Consider the following 21,837-nt stretch of genomic DNA (forward strand, 5'->3'; position numbering starts at 1 on the left):
ACGGGCGCCGACATCAGCCGCGCCCAATCCCCTGTCAATCAATCGCTGGAAGCGAGAATTGGGTTGCCAGGGAGCATCACTGAGATCTCCCAGCATCTCTTAAGCCGGGCCGGGAGTTCACCTGACCTGGATTGACACGCTCAGTGGGCCCTGATTTCACTGAAAGTCCAAAGCCGCTTTTGCGATGCGCTCGGCTCCTTGGCAGGCCCCCGCTTCAGTGGCTCTTCGAGCTCTGGATGCTCGAGATGGGCCGAATTGTGGTGCCGGGAGACAGGGGGCGCCCCACATGTGCGGCTATCTGCGGTTTTCCGATGGGCGACCAACGATAACATCATCGGCGCATCGCGCGCCACGACAAAGGCACGCTGTGACGCCGATGAACAAACTCATCCTGTTCCGTAATCCTTACGGGATTGGTGGGTTATGGTCCGTTTCGGCCATGATGGCGTGCGATACCGGTGAGAGAAGAGCCGAGCAGCGGGTTGTTGGCCGATTATATCTTCGCAGTTCGTCTCATCATCGGCAAGGTCAATGATGCAGCGCCCATCTCTCGACATCCCCTCAACCTCTTATCTAAACCCATTGGTTGCCCATTGGATTGTATCCTATATTCCGCCTGTGACCTCCACCCCACCCCGTAACGGGCTTCATACAGTGCAACGGTTGCCAGGAAGCATTGCGGTGTCACTGCCATGGCGCCGTTCTTCAGATCGGTACCTGCCGGCATTGTTCCGCCAGGTAGCATAACGAGGGCAAGACCGACCATTGCAGCCATCACTATCGCAGGATCTTCTCTGTCTACTCAGAATTCCTCGTCGCAACCACGTCAGAGCTACTATAGCGCAAAGAAATCTAGGAAATCAACATCTACATCATCACGGGCCTTGCACGCATCTTCCAACCAGGCCTCACCTGTCGGGCATCCAACGATAGGTGGCCCGCTTCCAGTCGATTTACCACCTCCGGAGCATCAACCAAAAAAGATGGCCCGGCCGGCACCGTTGTCTGTGCTGCCATTGACCAATGTGCTCCGGTCCCTCATGACGACGACCGTTTCATCGTCCCCACTCCTACTCCCACCATCTCTAGCCATGATGTCTATCCTGGCGAACACCTCTACTGCGGTGCTCAACCCAGACAAGAATGCAATTCTCCGGTTTTTTCTCAAAAAGACGTTTTATGCCCAATTTTGCGCCGGCGAGAACCCGCTCGAAGTACGACGGACGATCGAATCGCTCAAGACGATCGGCTTGAGCGGCGTCATTTTGGGTTACGCCAAGGAAGTCGTGCTTACCGAAGCACAGATGAAGGACCTTGCCTCATGCAACACTGGCGCTGCCGCGGACGATTGTGTGCGAACCGAGATCACTCCCTGGGCCAACGGTACCATGGAGACGGTACGGCTTGCCTCGCCGGGCGATTTCGTCGCGCTAAAGTTTACTGGCGCCGGCCGACAAGCGCTCTACGTCCTCTCCCAGCGCTTGGAGCCTTCCGAGGCGTTGTCATCCGCCATTGATAGCATCTGCCAACTCGCTGCGGCGCGGGGTGTACGCCTGCTTTTTGACGCAGAGCAACAGGCCCTCCAGCCAGGTATCGACGACTGGTCCATTGAGTACATGCGGAAATACAACACCGGGGTTAACGCTGTTGTCTATGGCACATACCAGGCGTACCTCAAATCGACACCATCGACGATCAGCAGGCACCTTGCCGCGGCTCGCGAGGGTGGCTTCACCCTCGGCGTCAAGCTTGTCCGCGGCGCCTATTTGGGTTCCGACCCCCGCCATCTCATCCACGACACCAAGGCTGACACGGACGCGGCTTACGACGGCATCTCTGAAGCGCTACTGCGGGGGCAATGGAGCGCGGGACTCGAGCCACCGCCGAGCAAGCCGGGTGAGGCTGCCGCGTTTCCCAGCGTGAACCTGGTCGTGGCCACGCACAACCGGGAGTCGGTGGTGAAGGCGCGAAAGATCCTTTCTGAGACCAACACCGGCGTGGACGTCGCGTTTGCCCAACTTCAGGGGATGGCCGACGAAATCAGCTGCGAGTTGGTAACGACCGCCGCCGACAAGACACCGCGCGCCTACAAGTACCTCGTCTGGGGCTCGACTGGCGAGTGTATGAAGTATTTACTGCGGAGGGCGCACGAGAACAAGGATGCAGTGCAGCGGACACGGGCTGGGCGGGATGCAATGCGGGTTGAGTTGTTCCGGAGGTTGAAGAGTCTCTTTGGGTTGTCGATGTAAGCAAAACGGCGGCTTGGAGCCGGCATTCCACATGGTTGGGCGCATGAGGCGGGGAGTTTGGAGCGCACTGCATTTTTTCCGATTTTTGATGCCATCATGACCTCGCAACATCCGTCTGCGAACAACTTTCGAGTTTCTTTCTCAGCGAGCATAGGTAGCCTAACTTGACTGGTTGATGACCCCATGCACTTTCCATGATCATGATCTCGCGCCATCCCCTACCATCGCAGCGGTGTTTGAGGCCACCCGACGAAGCGGAATTGGCGCATTGTTTCCTTCGCTTTGATCCCCCACGCGTAGGGCAAATTCCCACCGTCCTACAAATGGAAGCTCCAAAACATGTCCCTACAATGACTTCTCCCCGATATCTGGTTCCATGAGGTGAATATCTGGGCCCTCGGGTGCTTGGATATCGTAAGCTTGCTGTGTCCGGTGGCGTTTACCCACGTCCAACCAGCTTTCTCGCGAAGCCGTTATGATTAGGCAAGCAAAAGTTGTGATTTGACGGAGGCATTGTCCTGTCCTTGCTGCCGTGTCCACGTAATTCGCCGTCTTTCCTTGTGCGGTATCTGACGCATAAGACCGTTCATGTCCCTTTATAAGACCGTTCATGTCCCTTTATAAGACCGTTCATGTCCCTTTATAAGCCCCGCAGCGCCATACACATGATGGCAAGCCTCTCACTCTGCCGTACTTTTTCTTCTTCATCTGCAAGACGCTCCAGCGCGGGAACCCCGTTAAGCCGGTAATATTTCCGCACCTTTGGCCAGTCGGTCGCTTGAGCAAGTTCCGCGTCCGTTAGGGGTGTTGGGGTTCCCTTCACATGTTGTTGTAGGTGGTCCCAAATGGCTTGTGGTGTTTGTGTTTGGGTCGAGGTCGTTTCTTCCGCAGGCGGTGGGGATAAGACGACCTTGATCACGACCAAGTCCTTTGTCTTTCCGGGAGATATTCCCCACCTTCGGTAAGCGTCTGCGATCTGGGCGAAGTCAGCACGGTCTCGACACTCGGAAGCGTAGTGGTTGCAGAGAGTACATTATTGCTTGTGTTCAAGGACACCACGATTTCCGAATGAACATTGGGTGTTCGCAGTGTCCCGTCCAATAACACAGTGACGGCACTGTAGACAGCGGCGAGGAGGTGGGACCGGGAGATAATGGAAGAAGCGTCGATGAAGGCATACTCAAACTCGCTATTCCGAGAGAGCAGTTGTGCGTGAAGAAACTCGCAGTTCGACACGTCCCGGAAGAAAGCAGCATAGATCTGGCAGGTTGGAGGGATGTGCTCGAGATTGAGCGTTTCAAGAGCCATTGTTTCTGCTTTGTTGGGATCAATTGTGTTATTAATAGGTGGACCTTGTCGGTTGTAGTCGATAATCACGGCGCAACTCTGAGTTTTGAATGTAGGTTATCGGAGTGATCAGGCTTCGGACCGCTTTGATGCACGCATGCCAACATGTGGAGGTTGACTTTGGAGGGGCAGCGAGGGGTTGACGCATCGCGACCGCCAAGGCCGAAATTAACCCTAACCCAACATCCCAACCTCCATGGTTCAGCTTGCGAAACCTGTCATCCGATCAGTGGGCCGAACGAGATGAGATGGGATTTTCTTCAAGCAATGCGCACATCACAAACAAAGAACCCTGCGACAGGCAAGGGGATTGGAACTTGCGACTTGCGACCGAGATGGCGCAGCGGTCGACCCAAGCGAGTTCTTCACCGCCTGAGCACCTATCAACCACGCTGCATTCTTTTTGATGTCGTGCTGTGACCCACGTTGATGGAAGCTTTTTTCCTGAGTGGAGAAAGCTAAGGGAACTTCCCAGCTGCGGTGTTGAGAGAGCCGGTTGCCCAGACTCTGAGGTGGTGCTGTGCGCTGGGCCCGGCCAGAAAACCCGACATTCTGGACGTGGTGCACCCAATTAGCAGATTCTCTTGGCAATAAGGCCAGGGTGCTGCCCCTGAACATCTGGATCTGGGGACGCGGCAATCTCCATTTCTCCCACCCGTCTGCCATCGGCAAAACCCGTCCCACTACCCGAGTCCCCAACCCGGCCAACCAAGCTGAGGCGCCGGCAGTTTCCCACGTTTCCCACGCGTTCGCATCGTGCGCCGTCCCATCGTGGTAACGATAATTGAAGGGATCCCCCACCGACGCCACGCCGCCCCGAGTTGGCGCGGCACAGCATCACGCCCAAGTACACCGGGACCTGCCGGTCGCCGAAACATACACGACACCATGCCCCAAGCCCGCCCTCCCAAACGGCCCAGCGACGACGGCGATGGGCCAGCCGATGCTGTCTCGGCGCCCAAGGTGAAACTGGCGCGTCTCGAGCGTGGGCCAGAAGAGTTTTCCAATGTTGTAAAGAGCAAGCTGCAGTCGTACACACGCACTGGGCAAGCGTGCGATCGGTGCAAGGTGAGCGCATGGTGACCCCAAACTTGGCGTTCGTCTCATGTGTTTGGGTTACTGACGTTTTGTTTTATCTCGATGATGTAGGTTCGCAAAATCCGTTGCGACGCCCTCGCCGAAGGCTGCTCGCACTGCACCACTCAAAACCTCGAATGTTATGTCACGGACCGCGTCACCGGCCGCACCGAGCGGAGAGGCTATCTGCAACAACTCGAGCGCGAGAAGGGTGCCATGCTCCTTCACATCCGCGGCCTCGAAAAACTGCTAGAGAACAACGGTGTCGAAGTAAGGCCGTGGCAGTTCCCCGGGTATACGACCACGTACCCGCCAGATATCCCCTGCGACCACCTTGGCGTTCCCGACCCGTCTTTCAAAAACCAATGGCAACAGGTCGGCTTGGTATGGGTGAAGAACAACCCCCAAAAGGCACCATCCAACGGCAGCAGTACCCACACGCCATGGTCGATGCTCGCGTCTAGGCCGAAAGACAGCTATTTGGGAGTGTCCTCGGACAGCGCGCCTCTTAGCTCCATCAAGGGGACGACTCTGTCCATCCTCGGGACCACCATCGACCTCACTTGCTTTGATGCCCCGGACATTGATGAGCCTCCTCCTGGAACCCCGATCGGCTCGCCGCTCTACAACAAGTCCGTTATGGCCCTGCTCCAATCATGCCTCAACATCAATCCCCCGCAGCCCAATGTCGAACTGCCCTCCAGAAATGATGCGTTTACATATGCCGAGTGGTATTTCCTCATGGTCTGGCCATTCCTTCCAATCCTACACAAACCGTCCTTCCTTCGACTTGTAAGTCACCTGGTACTCCCCGTGTCTCTGGACCCGTTGCTGATTCCCGCCACAGTTGACAAGCATTTACGACGACCCGACCTTCAAGCCGACGGTACCGGAGCTGGTCGTTGTGCACATGGTTTTCGCCACCATCTACTTCCAGTACGGCGTTAGAAACCAAGAGGAGCCCGAGAAGCACGCCCAACTCAACGAACTGTCCAACAAGCATTATCATTGGAGCTTGAACAAATTCTTTGACCTCGCCACCTCTCAGGCGGTGACGGCTGTCCAGGCCCTGGCCATGATTGTGGCGCATACTCGAAACTTTCCTAAACCCGAGTGCTCCTTGACCGTCGCCAGCTACGCGTTTGGCAAAGCGATCGAGATGAACCTTCACAGAGCTGTCAAGATACCGGGTGGTGGGACAACGATAGACAACGAAGTGCGCAAGAGAGTCTGGTGGACCATCGTCGCCATCCTGTGCACCTTGAATGGCCGGCTTGGCCGCCCGATGCCCATATCAGTAGAGGAGTTTGACGTCGACTTTCCTCTCGCGATCAACGACGAGTACATTGGAGAGGAAGGGATATTGGACCCTTCCAAGATCGGCCATTGCAACTACAGTGTTGGCCTGGCAGGTTTCAAAGTCACGCCTCTCTACATCGAGATGTATTCCAAGATCTATAGCGTGCGGCGCGACCCAAGCAAGTACATTCAGGTGGTCAACCAACTCGAGGAAGCGCTGCACAATATTGTGGACGAGCTCCCCGACGAGCTGAAACTGGATAAGTGCCAGCCCGCGAGCCAAATATTCGCGCTGTACACTCAAGCATTCTGTCTCGAATTCACCCTCTGTCTCAGGCACCCCTCCGTTTGTCTGGCTGATGAGGCCAAAATTTGCACCGAAAACACTAGGATCTGCGAGGAAACGGCTCGGCAGCTTCTCAAAGTGGTCGGGTCACTGTTCAAGTTGAAGTCATTGGACACAACATGGTATCAGCAAGCGGTTTACGTGGGCGCCATTTTCTCGACACTTGTGGCACACTGGCAACGGCGCCACGAAACGACGGCGTTTGAGGTTGCCGCTCTTCGTGAAGACATGTCCCTGTGGTTGAACATTATTGGAGAAATAGGACGGCTCCTAGGTAAGCCTCACAGTGTCTGTCAGCTTCTTACTTGTAGCTAACGCAATAGTAGGTACCGGTAATCGTCTCGCAACCGAAATAGGCGCCATCATCGAGCGGACGATCAACTGGATCGAGCAAGACATGGGTCGTAAGCCCGGGTCACCAGCCGCCCAGACTCCCATCAAGCAGCAATCTCCGTCATATCAACAAGGCGCGAAGTCGAAACAAACACACAACGCACTGGTGCCCGGCGGTGCCGCGACCACCAACTCTGAGCAATGTAACAACAGTGGCACTACGAACGGAAACTATTACGACTCCAGCGTGGCTACCCCCGCCACCACTTACCCGCCTCTCAGCTACGGCGATCAGGCCGCTGGCGGGGTTGCGGTTAGCCAGAGCAGTAACGGAGCAGTCGGCTCGACCGACGGGGCTCAGTATCTCTACGCAGCAGCGTCCGCAGCGGCGGCAGCAACGGCATCGAGTGCGACGGCGGCGATGGAGCAAGCAGCAGCGGCACAAAACCCTTTGATTGCCTTCGCCTCACAGGCGACGCAGCATGTTGCCGGGCAGGCGGCAGATAACTGGCCCACGCAGGCCCCGATGATGACACACAATGCAGCTCCGACGAACACATGGCAAGACTGGACAAATGCCATCCAAGACACCCAAGACCGGTATAGCGCCAACGCCCTTCTCACGCTCAACTCTGGACGGCCGGGTGAGGTTGGCGCCGGCGGGGTCGTTGACCACGTCAACCAAGGCGATGCAATGGCAAGCGGACATACAGGACAGTGGCCACTCCTACTATTCCATGATGGCTCTGGTGTGAGCGGTCCATGAGGACATCCTTTTTTCTTTGTCTTTATATAATCCTTTTCCCCAACTATTATTGATACCACGGTATATGGATTCTTTCCTTCGGTTAGCATGGATTTGGCTTGCTTCCTGGGCGACCTCTCGTCTGGATTTGGTCTCGACTATCTCTGGAGTCCGGATGATGTTGGCATGGTATAATATCTGGGTCACGCACTTCGGAACGGCGGAAGGTGTTCGGGAGTTTGTAAACGGAAGCAACAGGCAACAACATACTCAGCTGGCTTTTCAATGTTACATGGGCTCGGCGCTACGTATTCCCGGGATTGTTTTCAAGGTGTTTGCTGTCCGTGGCGAATTGGACGGGACCACATCTCTAATCGCCTCTCCAGGTCGAGGCTTTTTTTGGTGTAGTTCACTCAGGGGATTGTAAATTACAAGTGCGTGAGGCTGAAAAGACCAACTATGGAACCTGTTTACTGCCTTACCGAGTCTGAAATACCCTTGACGGCTCACTCAAACTAGCATCACCCCGAAAAAGAGCAGCCCTCGGCCAGTGAGGAGCGAAAGGTGTTGCTGGCTTGGACCGTCTAACCTAGACGATCAACAACCCGCTTCTTCCCTTAAGCTGATAGTCCAACGCTCCTGGATGCCTTTGAAACAAAACAATCAAGTTTATAATCCGAGTAGAGAGGGCTCGTTACCGCAAGCTAATATCTTCCGGCTCCTGGATATCCGCTTTGGCGCCGCACAACCGCTTAACGCTTCCACTATTCCCACTACCCACTACAACTCCTCATCTCCCATCACGGCGGAGTCTTATTGTTTGCGATGCTCCTCAAACCGCGCCGTCTCCGCCCCAGCCAGAACGCCCTCGACTTCTTTGGCCTGGCCCCCGTCGCTCACCGATTCAGCCTGCAGGATGGTTTGGTTGCGGCGGTGGCGGCGGCGGCGGATTATATCATCGATATAGCGCACGATGGCGAGCGCCAGCCCCGTCGTCAGCACGGCGATGTTGATGCCGAAGCCGCGCCGGTACAGCGGGCTATCGTCCTGCCGAAAGATCTGCGCGCCGTATATGCCGGCGATGTTGGCGCCCATGATGACCCTGAAAAAGGGGGTTAGCGCTCTGGTTTGATGGGGAGAAGAGGGAAGAGCGTACATTGCCATGGCTAGGGCTCGCACTTCGGAGTCTTCGCAGGTGAGTGACATCCAAGCGATGTTTAGGGGGTGCGAGAAGGTGCCGAACGTCTGTGTCCAAACGACACCAAAGTATCGGACACCCCGAAGGCCGGTGAGCTCGGTGAATATGCGATTGAACACGTAGCCCAACAGGTGGCAGGAGAAGCCTGCCATGACGGTCTCGCCGCGTTTATTGCTGAGAATCTTTGTCAGACCAACAGCTTACCACCAGCGAAGATGCGATAAAGAAGAGGGAGGCGTACAAACGATCAGAAACATAACTGAAAGCGAAAGACACGGGAATCTGAAGGAAAAGGCCGACAGACGCCATCGCGTTGCTTCTTAGGGCACCGAAGCCAAAGCTACTGACGATAGAGGGCGAGTAAGTGTCGAAGGCGCGTTGCGGACCATTATTTGATAGGGTGATCAAGGCATGGCACCACAAACGCCAGTCGGTAAAGGCGCGCCTGAAGGCGCCGAGATTGATATGCTTCTTTTTCTTGCCTTTCATTGGGTCATCCAACAGCACGCGTGTCTGCAAGATATGTAACTCTCGCTTGGTGAAGAATGAGAAACCTGGAAGGAAAGTTGGAGATGGGTTGCGGAACGAGTCGGGCAAGCAGAAGCCGAGGACGAAGCCGCTCAGAATTGTGAAGCCACCCATGATGACGAACAGCCAGAACCAGCCGGCTCGGTCTGCGACGCCACGCATGTGCAAGATGCCATACGCCAGTAGCTTTGATGATGCCTGACCGAATTGGTTTCCAAAGTAGAAGAACATGACGCGCTTTGCCGTCTCCTTGCGGGTATACCACGTAGAGAGAGTCCAGAGTCCGCCGGGGATAAAGCCTGATTCCGTAATTCCGAGCAGGAATCGTGTTGCGATGAAGGATCCATAGCTGTTCTGGAAAGCCTGGAAGGTGCTGACGGTTCCAAACAAAAAGAGCTGGAGCGTAAGCCACTTGCCAGGTCCAACACGATACAGGATCATGTTGGACGGAATCTCGAACAGCACGATGCCCAGCGATAGCATCTGCTGCCCGACGTTGAACTCGTTCTGTGTCACTCCAACATCTTGCATGAAGCGGTCGGTGATGGCGTTGGCAATATTACCACGGTCCAGCTCTGCATTTGAGGTTATGTTAGGTTTAGGACCTATAACGTGAGGAGATTGTAGGAGCGAGTGACAAGTAGGTACGTACGCAGACAGAAGAAGCCGAGGGTCAACAATGGCATAATTATGAAGTCCAGTCTACCAAGAAGCTGTCATTAGACAGGGACATCCAAAAATCAAAGGGCTAGGGATTACACACTTCCGCTTTGCTTTGGTCTCCTCCTCCGGAGACCAATCACGTTGCAGGGCAAGAGATTCCTCATCCTCACAGGGTGGCGGATACTGGCCCGGATCCGCCGACTTAATGTCGAAGCCAGACATGTTATCGGGACGTCACACTCTCTCGGATGTCGGCAGTTTTCCCGATGTTTCGGGCCGCGGAGATATTCGCCAAATGATGAAAAGGGAGCCGCGGAGTGGGTGTGAGAGGGCCGTAGATGACTGCCTAACCAAGCACATCATGACTCTAAAGATGCCGGATTTCCGGTGGTCCTTATACCTCCGGCACTCCACGTCCCACGTTCCTCCAGTCATGGGCTGTAGCAAGCCTCATGATGATCCTGTTGGAACGAGATGTTGTGGGTTGCTTCTGGGCGCATATGATAACATCGGCAATGTTCAGCACGCCATATTCCCAGCAAGCAGGCGGGCGTTTTCTATGGGTACATAAAGTCTTGGATAGCTTGGCCGCCCATGTCCAGAAACTTTCATTCTTGCTGCTCCCAAGAGCCTGCACAAGGTACTCCGTTTCCTCCCGCCAACCGCCTCCACACTTGGCACGCCCAAGAACGTTAAGAATCTGCCGATATCGTTCTCCTATTGTTTCAGACAAAGCTTGGTTCATATGGCGCCATCTCAGCCTCCGATGCTTCCAGTGTGGGGGTTTCGGAAACAGCTGTTTCTATATCTTGGCTGCGTTGGGTAGATGGCGACCACATTACGCCGGGGAAGCTGCACTTGCAGTAGAGACAAGCGAAAAACGTGTATTTACCCTTGACGGACGACCACGGATATGATAACATGGCTGATATATTAGAAACTCGAAAACAATAGAACGATACACGCAGTCTCGACCATCTCACAGTTCGACCCCCCCGCGCCGCGGCGAAGAGCTCCTCATCATGCGACTTGGCAAACGCTGACAAAAGCCGGGTCAAGCTCTTTTTCGAGCATGCCATGCCTTTTTGGCCCTTGGCGAGCGTCCCCGTGGATATGCCAAGTGTGGTTGTCAGCATCGCCAAGAGAGGAGTGAATGGTTGGGAGAGTGTCGTTGGTGGTGAGCGGCCCGGCTTCTTCCATTTGCAGGGACGAACATTAGTGGGCTACGAAAACTTGATGCCGACTCGGCGAGGCGAATTCGAACATGCGCGATAATAAATATTAGCGAGGGTGGTGCGCCGCGGTCACTCGGCTGCTAGCCTGCTGTTCCATGGTCCGATGGCCGGACTCAGCGGGACTTTTCGAAAGGTTGTATTCGGTGAATCTCGACAAAGGGATGGAGGAAGCCTTACTTATACAGCACGCACATATTGGTTGGATTCAGTCCGGATTCGGCAGCAGGGGAAGCTTTGCCTCGCGGTTGGCAAAGTCCGACCTGAATCAAGTTGTGGTGTCGTTGAAGCGGCGAAAGGTCCACAAGGGTCTAGAACGTCGCAAAACAGCCTCTGGCCAAAAAAAGCCGAGCTTCACATGGGAGGTGCCCCCAAAACCTTCAACCGAGAGAAAAGAAAGCCATTGAAAAGCCCAAATGTTTCTTTTTTTGGACTTGATTTCTTCTCTTTTATTTATTTTGCTTCGTTTTCTTTCCCTGTTCTTTCCTTTTTCTTTCAACTTTTTCTCTTTTCTTGATTCTTTCTCCCCTTTCGGGTTCGGCTTTTTTTGGACGGAGAATGCATGACATACCCTAACCCTCCAGGTAGCGATTGACAGCAACGTCCCTGTGCCCCTGACGGCCTGCAGGGGTCGCGCCAAGCCCCTGGACAGGACGCGGGACCCTTTTCGACATTTCCATTTTCGTTCGTTTCACTTTGCCCAACAACCGTCAGCAGCATCTCCAGTCGTTTGCTTCTTTTCTTTGTATTTTTTTTTTTACCATTTTCTTGTCTTACACAAGCACGGGCAGCGAGCGCGCCCGATGCTGTTGTCTTGATGACGCGTCTGACCCCAACGGCGCTCCTCCGCCATGCCCTGCGATTTCTAATTCCACTGTCGATCGCACTGACTGTCTATCTCTACCTCTATCCGGTCTTCAGCACCTGCGCGTTCCCGCTGCCGCCGGGCCAGAGCAGTTCTTCCGTTTCAGCAGATACCGGGCGAGCAGCATTCGTCGAAACCGCCAAATTGCACTGGCACTCCGCCACAGGCGCCGCTGAGAACCCGAACTCGACTATCTTCGTCCCATCGCGACCACTTGCGCCGTTCCGACTTCTCGCACTCGGTGACCCCCAACTCGAAGGCGACACATCCATTCCGACCGATTACCTGGGCGTCTTCCCCCACGCAAAGAGCTTGTTCCGACATGTGACATTCAAGTCGGGCCATTCGTCGCTGCGACAGCGCATACGGCAAAGCTTCCACGACATTGTCGACATCTTTTTCGAGGATACCTTCGATGCGCTCGAGTCGCTACGCAAACGTATCGACCTAGTCGGCAATGACTACTACCTCGCGCACATCTACCGTACTGTACATTGGTGGTCACGCCCCACCCACGTAACCGTGCTCGGCGATCTGTTGGGCAGCCAGTGGGTCGACGACAACGAGTTCTACCGTCGCGCCAACCGCTACTGGGGCCGTGTATTTCGTGGAGCGGAGCGCGTGCCGGATGATGTGGCTGCCTATCCGGCGGAAGAGTACGACTTGGCTGGCAGTCTCGGAGGTGGACCTTTCAACGAATCGACCGTCTGGACTCGGCGCATCATCAACGTTGCTGGAAACCACGATATCGGTTATGCGGGAGACATCAACGACGAGAGGACTGAGCGGTTTGAGTCTGCGTTTGGCAAGGTCAACTACGAACTCCGCTTCGAGCTGCCCCTGGCAAACACAACCGTCGCCGAGACCACCTTCGAGGCCGGCGCCAGCTCGAACCGTCTGGTACCTGAGCTGCGCATTGTCGTACTGAACGACATGAACCTCGACACCCCAGCTATCTCCACCAAACTGCAGGACGAAACGTACTCATTCATCAACAACGTGATTAATACCGCCGCTGCCGTTGAATTCGAAGGCCACTTCACCGTCATCCTGACTCACATCCCGCTGTACAAGCCCGAAGGTGTCTGCGTCGACGACCCGTTCTTCGACTTCCACGACCACGACGGCAGTCTCAGGGAGCAGAACCAGCTGAGCGCTGCCGCTAGCAAGGGGTTCCTCGAGGGCATCCTAGGCATGTCGGGCAACGCCAAGGCAGCCGGTCGCGGGCGTGGCAGGCCGGGTATCATCCTAAACGGGCACGACCACGAGGGTTGCGATACATGGCATTACATCAACCAGTCCATCCCAGAGGCGGACCGGCGAGCGTGGGAGGTGAAGCGATGGCGGCAGGCGAATGGGGCCGGCATCGTTGGCCAGGATCAGCTTCCGGGCGTTCGGGAGGTCACGGTTCGCAGCATGATGGGTGGGTTTGGCGGCAATGCCGGCCTGCTGAGCATCTGGTTTGACGAGGCTAGCTGGGAGTGGAAGACGGAATATGCCACGTGCCCCCTCGGGACCCAGCATTTGTGGTGGTTTGTGCATATCTTGGATCTAATCGTCGTCATCGGCATCTTCCTCTTTGCTGTTGCGACGGTGCTGTCCGCCCTCGGATTTAACGTGGACAAGTCTGTGGAGAGGTCGGTAGCGAGGTTGTGTACGCCTCAGAGGAAGCTTGCCGGCCCTGACACTCCCGTGAAGGGAGCCGACGTGGTCAACGGCGCCGGCCCGGGGTAGTGGGCCGGACCGTTATTGTATTAATCAGTATGTATTTCCACGTGTATAGAGATTACACATAACCATCTCATGTCAGCCATTGCACGATCGCCGCGCCAGTCTATACTAGTTTGTGAGAGATAAAGTTTGGGCGAAGTAATTTGCCCTTATTCAGACAGCCCATTCTTATAAACTCGCCATCAACAACAAAACCTCGGAAGTAGAACTAAAGCACCGCGAGGGCAACTCGAAACACCAAAAGAGTCGCGCCAGATCGTGGCCTGCCACAGAAGGCCCAGAAACGTCTGATGCGCAAGAAATAAAGACACCGGTTGGCTTGGCCAGAGAACCAAAGCCTCGAGCAGTCAATCCCCGAGCTCAACAGCATGTTCTCTCCCCTAAATCGTTTCAAGCACATTCACCAAATCCCCAACTCTGCCGACGATCGGTCCTAAACAGGTATCCCGCGATGGGACTGACTAGGCATGAGCCTGTTCACTGTCCTGTTCATTAGCGCCCAGGCTGTGTCCGAAATGATCGTTAGCGTCGACCGCCGACTGGATGTATCACTGTCGGCGGACTTACCGGTGGATGTCATTCATGGCGGACTGGAGGTCTTCTGCCATTTCTGGCCGAACTTGCATCTGCTCCTGCATCTGTTCCTGCTCCTGCATCTGCTGCTGTTGGTGCCGGCACTTGGTCTCACGCATATTCATGTGCTCTTGGTGCTGCTCGCGGTCTAGACTCTGCCAACCGTTCATCTGCTCCATCTCGTGAGCTTGGACATTAGATCCATCCATGTGCGACCGGGCGTAATTCTGGTTCTGGGGCATGGCACTGTGCTGCTGGCCGTCGATGTCTGCGGATTCGTTTTCTGGCCTCTGGTTGTAGCTCTCATGGTTCCTCACTTGCCGAACCTTCTCTGCCTGCCACATTGAGTCTGCGGCCTGTTGCTTCTGGACGTTCACTGGATTCTCTCTGTCTGTGGGCAGGGACACCTGGCTCTTGTCCTGGTTGGCGTTGGCGGTGTACTTCACCGTTCCCTGTTGTTGCTCGCCATGTTCGAGTTTGGCTCGCTGGTCCCAAGCCTGACCAAAGACCCTGAAAAGCTCGCGAGCTTTGACTGCGAAGTTGTTGATCTTGTTCTCCGAGCGACTAACGTCCGTAGCCGCACCGTGGTCCTGGATGTCCATGGCCTTTTGCTGAACAGCGGGCATCTCGCTGGAGCAAGAAGACATGACCGAGCCCTCACCACTGAGCTGAGGCTCGGTAGCCCTCGTGAGTTGAATCATCTCTTTGGACTGCCTATAGGGAGCTGCGGCGGCGGCGAGATCGGGCTTGATGTCATGCTCCTGGTCCAAAAACATCTGCTGGGAAACGCTCAAAGACGAATCTTCCATCATCTCTTGCTGGACCGGCTGGTTCGAAGAGGCAACCATTTTCATGGAGGGATGCATGGAGTCGGGGGATGACCCCTTCCCGTGAACCTCTCGAGTAGTATCGAGATTGTCTGCGTTCACTCCCGGGGCATTGGGGTCACCCCGAGACTTGATCCACGGCAGCGCATTGGTGGTGCTAGCCGCAAGAGCAAGGGTAACTGCAACACGAGCGATATGCATGTTGAAGGGCTCGAAGGGTAAAGCTGAGTTGGGACTCAAGGCTGATGCTTCTGGACTGATGGCTTGGAAGCTTAAAGCGAGGAATGGAGGTGAGGGTTCGAGGTGCCGTTGTTAATGGTCAAGGAGAGGAGCAGAGGAAGGGGTTTATATACATGAGCTCGGCCAATTCGTAGTTGAATTCTCCGAGGGTTTCAGATCGCCTCACGGGATAACTCCCATAATGCTCATCCGGTATTTTGGTCAACAGGGGTTCTGTTTGCTTCGAGCCGCGTTGAGCGATCTTTGAAATATGCTGTTTGGCGAGGACAAGGCAAGTACCCATATGATATCCGTCAAGGTCCGGGGCGTGACGGACGAACTCGAAACTCTAGCTGAGCCAGAGTATCGAGAGGTGAAGGCATTTCCCCGTTTGAAAAGCCCACGAAGTTCCATGCGTGGCTGGACTTGGTGACATCCGCGAGGGTCCATGCAGCAGGCGGCCTAAGGGGAGCAAACACAGACCAGGAGGAACAGTAGTGAGTGCCCTTGCTCTCTTGGGACTAACTTTCCAAGACCGCCCCACCGCTTTCTTCAGCGGTAGCAGTTGTCGGAGTGTGCACAGCGAGAACCCATTGAATGCTTTTCGGCTCCGGGGGTAGCTCTCTCCCATCTCAAGTGGGTCATGTGGTTTCGTCCCATTTGTCTAGTGTAAGCTAGGTAGTAGTTGACCAGGGTGGATAGAGTTTGGCGTCGCCCTGGTGTTCGTTTTTCTCCGCCGAGTTCTTGCTACGGGGGGGGGGGGCGGGATACTGTCGTCTGATTTGAAACCGGGGTTGTTAAACGGTTGCTGGTTGACCCGTTCCTTGTCCGACGTTACCGTAAAAACGATAACTGGGCGGCTACGCCTGGAAAGTTTTCTGTGCACTCAGCTGTGTTATTATACGTGTTTGTACTTCGTGTATCCCGTTGGTCGCCCGACGGATACACGTACTACTTGAGGTATTCATTGGGGAAAAGACTCTGACAAGTGGATCTGTGAGAGAGTGACCCCTGGTTCAGATGTTGTACATTTTAGTTATTGTATGAGGTGTATGGTACAAAGCCGAGAAGTTTAGTCTCCCGGGCCATTACGGTCGTCTGTAGCTCACACCCTGTTGTACACAACTTTGTGCTCCGGATGAATCTAGAGAAAGAAAGTGGGGTTTTGAGTTTGTTGACACATGGCCGAAGGCAACAACGTCAGGCCCCGCGCCGTTAGTTGCGCTTGGTTTCACTGTTACTGGGGCTCCCACCCTTCTGTTCTTCCGGCGGGGTGAACCAGCCGAAAAAAGACGACTTCATGCTCTTCATGGCCTCCTTTTGGGCCTTCTCCATGGCTTCTTGTTCCTCCTTGAGCCACTTCTCACCATTCTTGCGGATTTCCTCTTCGAGCATCAAATAGTTTCGCATGCCGCGCTCACGCGCGATATCCTGCAACATCTTTCCCTTGGCGAACGCCTCCTGGGGGTTCTCTTCCCCCTCGGGAGCCACCATCAGACTCATGTTACTCGGCTTGAGGCCGAGATGGCTACTGAGCCAGCTCATGCCACTTCCGCGGGAGGACTTGGCCTGGACCCGTTTGTTGTGCTCCGCGCGAGCAAGAGCTTCCCGGCGGGCAAACTCGGTGGGGATGTGGTGGCCATCAAAGGACTTGATGACTTTGCGCACATCGTCGTACTGCATTGTGTGGATGAATTCGAGGAGCGGGACCAGAGACACCAGCTCCTTGTCCTTGGGGTCTCCAGTCCACTTGGGCAGAATGATGGCATTTTCGGGCTGCTCGCGCACGTGCTTGGCGTTGGTGTCGATGACGATCACCTTTGACAGATCGCGGTTGAGATATGACAGATCCTATCCCATGGTTAGCATGTGAGGTACTGGTCGGGCGCAACGTTGTCGCCGGTGACGATCGGCACTACCGTACCTTGATGATTTCACCGTCCTTGTACTTGGTGGCCTCGCGGAATAACGGCCACATGATGAAACGGTACGGGTCAAGCTTGCGCACCAGGGGTTCCCCATTGGCGAACGGGACGGTGGTGAAGAGGACGATCTCGTAATACTGGCTGAGGTAGTGCAAGAAGTAGTCCACGCCTGGGCGTTTCGCCACCCGCCAGCCATGGTCTCGCGACCACTCGCTGTGCACTAGCATGTCCTCCAAGCTGATACACAGTGTGTAGGGTCGCTCAAAGGACGGATCGGGGTCGGGGAGGAGCTTTTCGAAGGCTGGTTCCTGGTAGTACGTCACGGTATCGCCCATACGGGCCATGGCGCGCTTCCACCAAAGACCAATGTCCCAGCCGTTGGGCACCTCGGGGTTCTTTGACAGTTCATCCTCGTCCCAATCTCTGCCAAGGTACGCCACACCAACGACGGCGGACAGACCAGTGAAGCCGAGGGCCCACAATGTGAGCTTCTGGCGGCGGCGTTCTGTCGATGAGACGTACGCTGACGCGGGCAGCTCGCCCTTGCCTCGACCCCCTCCACTCCCAGCCTTTTGGGCCACTTCCTCCTCAATGGCGGCCAGCGCAGACTTGTTAGTTGCGCCCGAGGTTTCATATTCGAGCGTCGATGGGATGCCTTGTGTGAGGTTGGGAAGCTTGGAGAGGTCTGGTATCGGTTGTTCACTTGGTTCTTGGGGGGCGGCAGCGTCGTCCGCCTGTTGATGAGCGGGCTCTTTCGGAGGTTCGGGGGTAGGTTTGGAACTGCTGGGTGGTGGCTGTGACGGCTTTTGTGCGGCTTGGTTTGGTGATGTCGCGAATCGCGCTGGCTGCGGTTTGTTGTTCTTTGTCATACCCCGACTCCAGATGACAGGTAGACTCCGCGGTCGAAGCGTAGACGGGGCCGCGCGGGTCGCCGCTCGGAGACTTGCTGCTGGGCGCGCGGCGGCTCGCGACAGCATCATGACTGCTGCCCCGTTCGGGTTTGGGAGGTTCTGCAAGAAGGGATCCAAAATCTATCCGTTTCGGAGATGGCCCAGGTGTAATTGACTGCTCCTGGTGTTCGAGATGCCAGAGAAAACTCAAGTCGTCAACTCCAAGCCTGCAAAAATCCACCGTCGGCCTTGCAGCGCTCTTTTGGAATCTGATGGACTTTTCTGCCCTGCACCAAGCACGGACCATCTAAGCTAGCCAAATGTGATCAGCTTTGTGGAACTAAGTTTCGTCATCGTTCAGATTGGCGGGCTGCGAGGGCGGGCAATTTTCGGAGCCATCTTGAGCCCTGCTTCGCCCTCCACTCAGGGTCTGCGACCCGCAGCGTTCACGCGCCCCACTTCCATTCGCCCCGCCAAATCTGGAAGTTCTCCAAGGTGGCGGAATGTCTCCGAGTTCGCCCACGTCGGATTCAGACCCTCAAGTCGCAACTCCCCCCATTCTAGGAGTTTTTCCTATCCATTGACTCTTTCTTGATTTGCACTTTTCCGGAGCGTCGCTGTCTCCGACGTCAGTTTCTGCGCCGATAACTATTTCCTTGAGACCGCGCAAATCTACTTAGGTTCCATGTCTCGCGCATCTTGGACCTCCTCTCCTTGTCAACGCCCAACTCTCTCTCTTCTCGACCCTACCGGCGATGTTTACCGCGGATGCATTCTAGGGGGTGGCTCGATTGCTGTGTTCTCATAGTACCTGCCATGGGACGCCTCCCCCCGAGTATCACTTCCTCCGAGTATACCGAGTTTGCGCGCAGCCATCACTCTCACGTCTGCCCAGATCCTTCTGCGCTGCACGAAAAACGCTACCTAAAGCCACGACACTTTTATCCTCACGCACCGCTCGTTGCAAACGTCCACGATGCCCAAAGGCAAAGCGAAAGGGCAGGGGAAATGGAAACACAGAAATAAAGGGAAGGGGGGCGCGCCAAGGGCGGACCGCAACCCTCCCCCTACACCCGCCGGTCCAAGCCATCCAACCCTTCCGAGCCCGGATGGCCCGTCGAACCCCGGAGACGAAATTCCCAAGCTATCGATGAATGGCCTGACGCTCTGTGACCCTGATCCGGCCGAAGCCCCGGTGCTGATTCCGCCCAAGAAAAAAAAGAAGCAGCCGTTTCGGTTCTTGGATTTGCCTCCGGAACTGCGCATTGAAGTGTACACGCACTTCGTTACGGCCGATGATGTGGTCGACCTCAACACAGAAAACCACAAGTACATCCGCAAAAAACTATCCATACTCAAGACCTGCAAACTCATATACCAAGAAGCCTCACACGTGTTCTACGGCAAAAACACGTTTCGGATCTTCCCTACGCAAGGTGGTCGTTACTTTAAGACTAAGAAGCCGCTGCTTGCGCGACTGAAGTCGCATCAGCGTAGGATGCTGACCTCGCTGGAATTACGCCTCGGCCCGGGTTGGACTAACCCCCCACGCGGCTGGGTAGTGAACCCGGCGCTAGGTCTTCACGATTGCGTCAATGTGCAGAAGTTGACAGTCGTTTCCGAGATCGATCCGAGTGAAAGCTACTACGAGGGATTCCGCAAGGCTGACGGATGGTATGAGGAATTTTGCAAAGTTCTGCTGCGCAATGTTCTGGCAGAAATACCGTCCCTGACCTGCGTCCACTTTGACGGAGGACCTGGGGTCAAGAAAAAGGGCGTTATGGTCGCGGGCCTTATCCAGACCGCGGAAGCCATGGGGAAAGCGATCCGCTGGGGTCCCGTGAGGGGTTGGACAGACCAAGATGAGGATGAAGAGCATGGACATGGGGTGGGGGACCATGCTGAAATGGCCTGAGCGGGAACAGCGACGCTATCGTAATGTATTGGCTATGGACTCCGAAAGGGGCCGTGTATGACTTGACACTAGCGCTACAAACCACTCAAAGTCTGAATAATATTCACCGCTTCACGTCTGGTTCCCGTAACGATGTCATGGGCGCCGGCAACGCTGCTGATGAGCCCGACGTTCGCCCCCGCATACGTTGCGGTCCACCCATCAGGCCCCCATGCGGAATCCCCTTTGCTGACGGCATCATCATGGCGCTTCTTGATGTCTTCGAACGTGGCGCCGGCTTGCTTCTCGGCCCAGCTTCGATTGACAATCGTGCGCGGGCTGAACTGCTCGGGCCAGCCAAAAGTCCCGCGAAGATGGTTGTACAGGTGGGTCCTGACAGTGTTTGCGCCGCCGTCGGTCGCCCTTACCACCTCGTCCTGGTACCCCTTCTTGATGCGGGCCTCCTGCGAGGCGAGGAACCGCGTGCCCATGGCCACGCCCGCAGCACCGACCCCTAATGCCGCCACAACGCCCCGTCCGTCGGCGACACCACCGGCGGCAATGAGCGGGATGCCCGACCCCCGCGTCGCGTCGGCGATCTCGGGTAACAGCGTGATGAAGCCGCTGCCGTCGGATGTGCGGCCATGCCCACCGGCCTCGGCGCCCTGGACGACGAGAACGTCCGGTGGGGATGCGCTCCGTACGGCGTCAAGCGCCTCTTGCAGCGTCCCGACCTGGAGCCAAATCTTCGTTTCTGGCGATTCCCCGCGCAGTCGTTGAGTCCAGACATCAACATCTGTCTGCCCGTTCCGAGGAGCAAAGAGCCAGACTGCCGCCGGCCCGTGCTGGGAGACCGTTAAGGCCGAGACGTCGAGGTTCCCATTCCAAATCTGGAAGCCCACTCCAACCGGGAGCGTGCTTCCGTGCTGCGGGATGTTGGATGACGCGATCAAACCCTTTGCCGTTTCCAAATCCGCCGCTGTGCTCTCCGGCTTCTCGCCCGGACCGATAAAGCCAAATCCGCCGGCGGAGGACACGGCAACAGCCAGCTCGGGACCCGACATGACCCGCATCGGCGCACCTATGATGAGCGGGGCGGCGGTCCACGGGTATGCTGCTCTGAGCTGATCCCGAAGGGTTACGGATTGAAGTTTCTCTTCCATAGTTAGATCTGACGCAGTGGTGCTCATACTTTTTCTTGAGAATGATTTGGCATTGATGAGCTTAGTGTGTGGTTGATGGCCGAATGCCGGCCGGAGGAGGCGGGGGCCGTGGGGTTGACTCAAGGGTGTGGTGCTCCCTTTCCGCCGATTCCAGCACGGGTAGCTCGGTGATTCGGCTATTGGCACATGTGTTGACAAGGCAGGTCGACGGTTTCCGAAACCTAAAACCGAAGCCCATCGCCTTTGACATGGAGTCATTTTGGGCAGGCCAAATTGTGGTTTTGGGAAGGCGACGTGGGGTTAAGGTGGTACAGGGATGAGTTGAAGTTGATGTTCATCCATCCACTGCATGTGGTGCGCCACCAGTCAGCCCAGCTTTGGGAATAAATGCCACTTCCCCGTCGAGATCACATGCATTACTGATCAAGCCTCCCACCTCCACATGTATGGAACGGTGTAGCACTTCTTACTAATCGCCCAAGTATTCCAGTATTCCAGGTAAGTTTTTGTAATGTTTACTTACCTCCCTAAGGTACCTAGGTAATTAGTCAAGACTCAAATGCTGATCAATGCCTTTGTGAGTATATGATGTTAATACTTTCAACGTTAGTTATTTTAACGACGACCCTAGTTATCTACAAATACTTTGTTGTGTATTAACCCCAGTATTACCAATTCGGATTGGCTGCAGTCTCCTGGGCTGTCTGTTTGTTGTCCTGTCGTCCCATCAAGA

General features: G+C 55.5%; 8 protein-coding genes across 8 annotated transcripts; 4 read left to right on the forward strand and 4 right to left on the reverse strand.

The window, feature by feature from the left end:
* Positions 1-983: 983 nt before the first annotated feature.
* Positions 984-2,249, forward strand: CHGG_02114 (uncharacterized protein; the record flags this gene model as incomplete). The annotated part of the gene is made up of 1 exon (XM_001221334.1): positions 984-2,249. The coding sequence occupies one exon, from the start codon at positions 984-986 to the stop codon at positions 2,247-2,249; it is 1,266 nt and encodes a 421-aa protein (XP_001221335.1).
* Positions 2,250-4,484: 2,235 nt separating this feature from the next.
* On the forward strand, positions 4,485-7,417 carry CHGG_02115 (uncharacterized protein; the record flags this gene model as incomplete). Its single annotated transcript, XM_001221335.1, has 4 exons — positions 4,485-4,664; positions 4,746-5,465; positions 5,521-6,592; positions 6,645-7,417. 4 exons carry the CDS (start codon positions 4,485-4,487, stop codon positions 7,415-7,417), a joined length of 2,745 nt encoding a protein of 914 aa, XP_001221336.1.
* A 792-nt stretch (positions 7,418-8,209) lies between these two features.
* Positions 8,210-10,007, reverse strand: CHGG_02116 (uncharacterized protein; the record flags this gene model as incomplete). Its single annotated transcript, XM_001221336.1, has 5 exons — positions 8,210-8,498; positions 8,553-8,641; positions 8,799-9,697; positions 9,775-9,824; positions 9,886-10,007. 5 exons carry the CDS (start codon positions 10,005-10,007, stop codon positions 8,210-8,212), a joined length of 1,449 nt encoding a protein of 482 aa, XP_001221337.1.
* A 1,827-nt stretch (positions 10,008-11,834) lies between these two features.
* CHGG_02117 (uncharacterized protein) lies at positions 11,835-13,616 on the forward strand (the record flags this gene model as incomplete). The annotated part of the gene is made up of 1 exon (XM_001221337.1): positions 11,835-13,616. One exon carries the CDS (start codon positions 11,835-11,837, stop codon positions 13,614-13,616), a length of 1,782 nt encoding a protein of 593 aa, XP_001221338.1.
* Positions 13,617-14,046: 430 nt separating this feature from the next.
* Positions 14,047-15,214, reverse strand: CHGG_02118 (uncharacterized protein; the record flags this gene model as incomplete). Its single annotated transcript, XM_001221338.1, has 2 exons — positions 14,047-14,086; positions 14,181-15,214. The coding sequence occupies 2 exons, from the start codon at positions 15,212-15,214 to the stop codon at positions 14,047-14,049; spliced, it is 1,074 nt and encodes a 357-aa protein (XP_001221339.1).
* A 1,233-nt stretch (positions 15,215-16,447) lies between these two features.
* On the reverse strand, positions 16,448-18,134 carry CHGG_02119 (uncharacterized protein; the record flags this gene model as incomplete). The annotated part of the gene is made up of 2 exons (XM_001221339.1): positions 16,448-17,083; positions 17,157-18,134. The coding sequence occupies 2 exons, from the start codon at positions 18,132-18,134 to the stop codon at positions 16,448-16,450; spliced, it is 1,614 nt and encodes a 537-aa protein (XP_001221340.1).
* Positions 18,135-19,023: 889 nt separating this feature from the next.
* CHGG_02120 (uncharacterized protein) lies at positions 19,024-19,796 on the forward strand (the record flags this gene model as incomplete). The annotated part of the gene is made up of 2 exons (XM_001221340.1): positions 19,024-19,652; positions 19,766-19,796. The coding sequence occupies 2 exons, from the start codon at positions 19,024-19,026 to the stop codon at positions 19,794-19,796; spliced, it is 660 nt and encodes a 219-aa protein (XP_001221341.1).
* A 240-nt stretch (positions 19,797-20,036) lies between these two features.
* On the reverse strand, positions 20,037-21,362 carry CHGG_02121 (uncharacterized protein; the record flags this gene model as incomplete). Its single annotated transcript, XM_001221341.1, has 1 exon — positions 20,037-21,362. The coding sequence occupies one exon, from the start codon at positions 21,360-21,362 to the stop codon at positions 20,037-20,039; it is 1,326 nt and encodes a 441-aa protein (XP_001221342.1).
* Positions 21,363-21,837: the final 475 nt, after the last annotated feature.

This window comes from Chaetomium globosum, genomic scaffold (genome assembly GCF_000143365.1).
Source record: "Chaetomium globosum CBS 148.51 scaffold_1 genomic scaffold, whole genome shotgun sequence".
NCBI classification, from domain to species: domain Eukaryota; kingdom Fungi; phylum Ascomycota; class Sordariomycetes; order Sordariales; family Chaetomiaceae; genus Chaetomium; species Chaetomium globosum.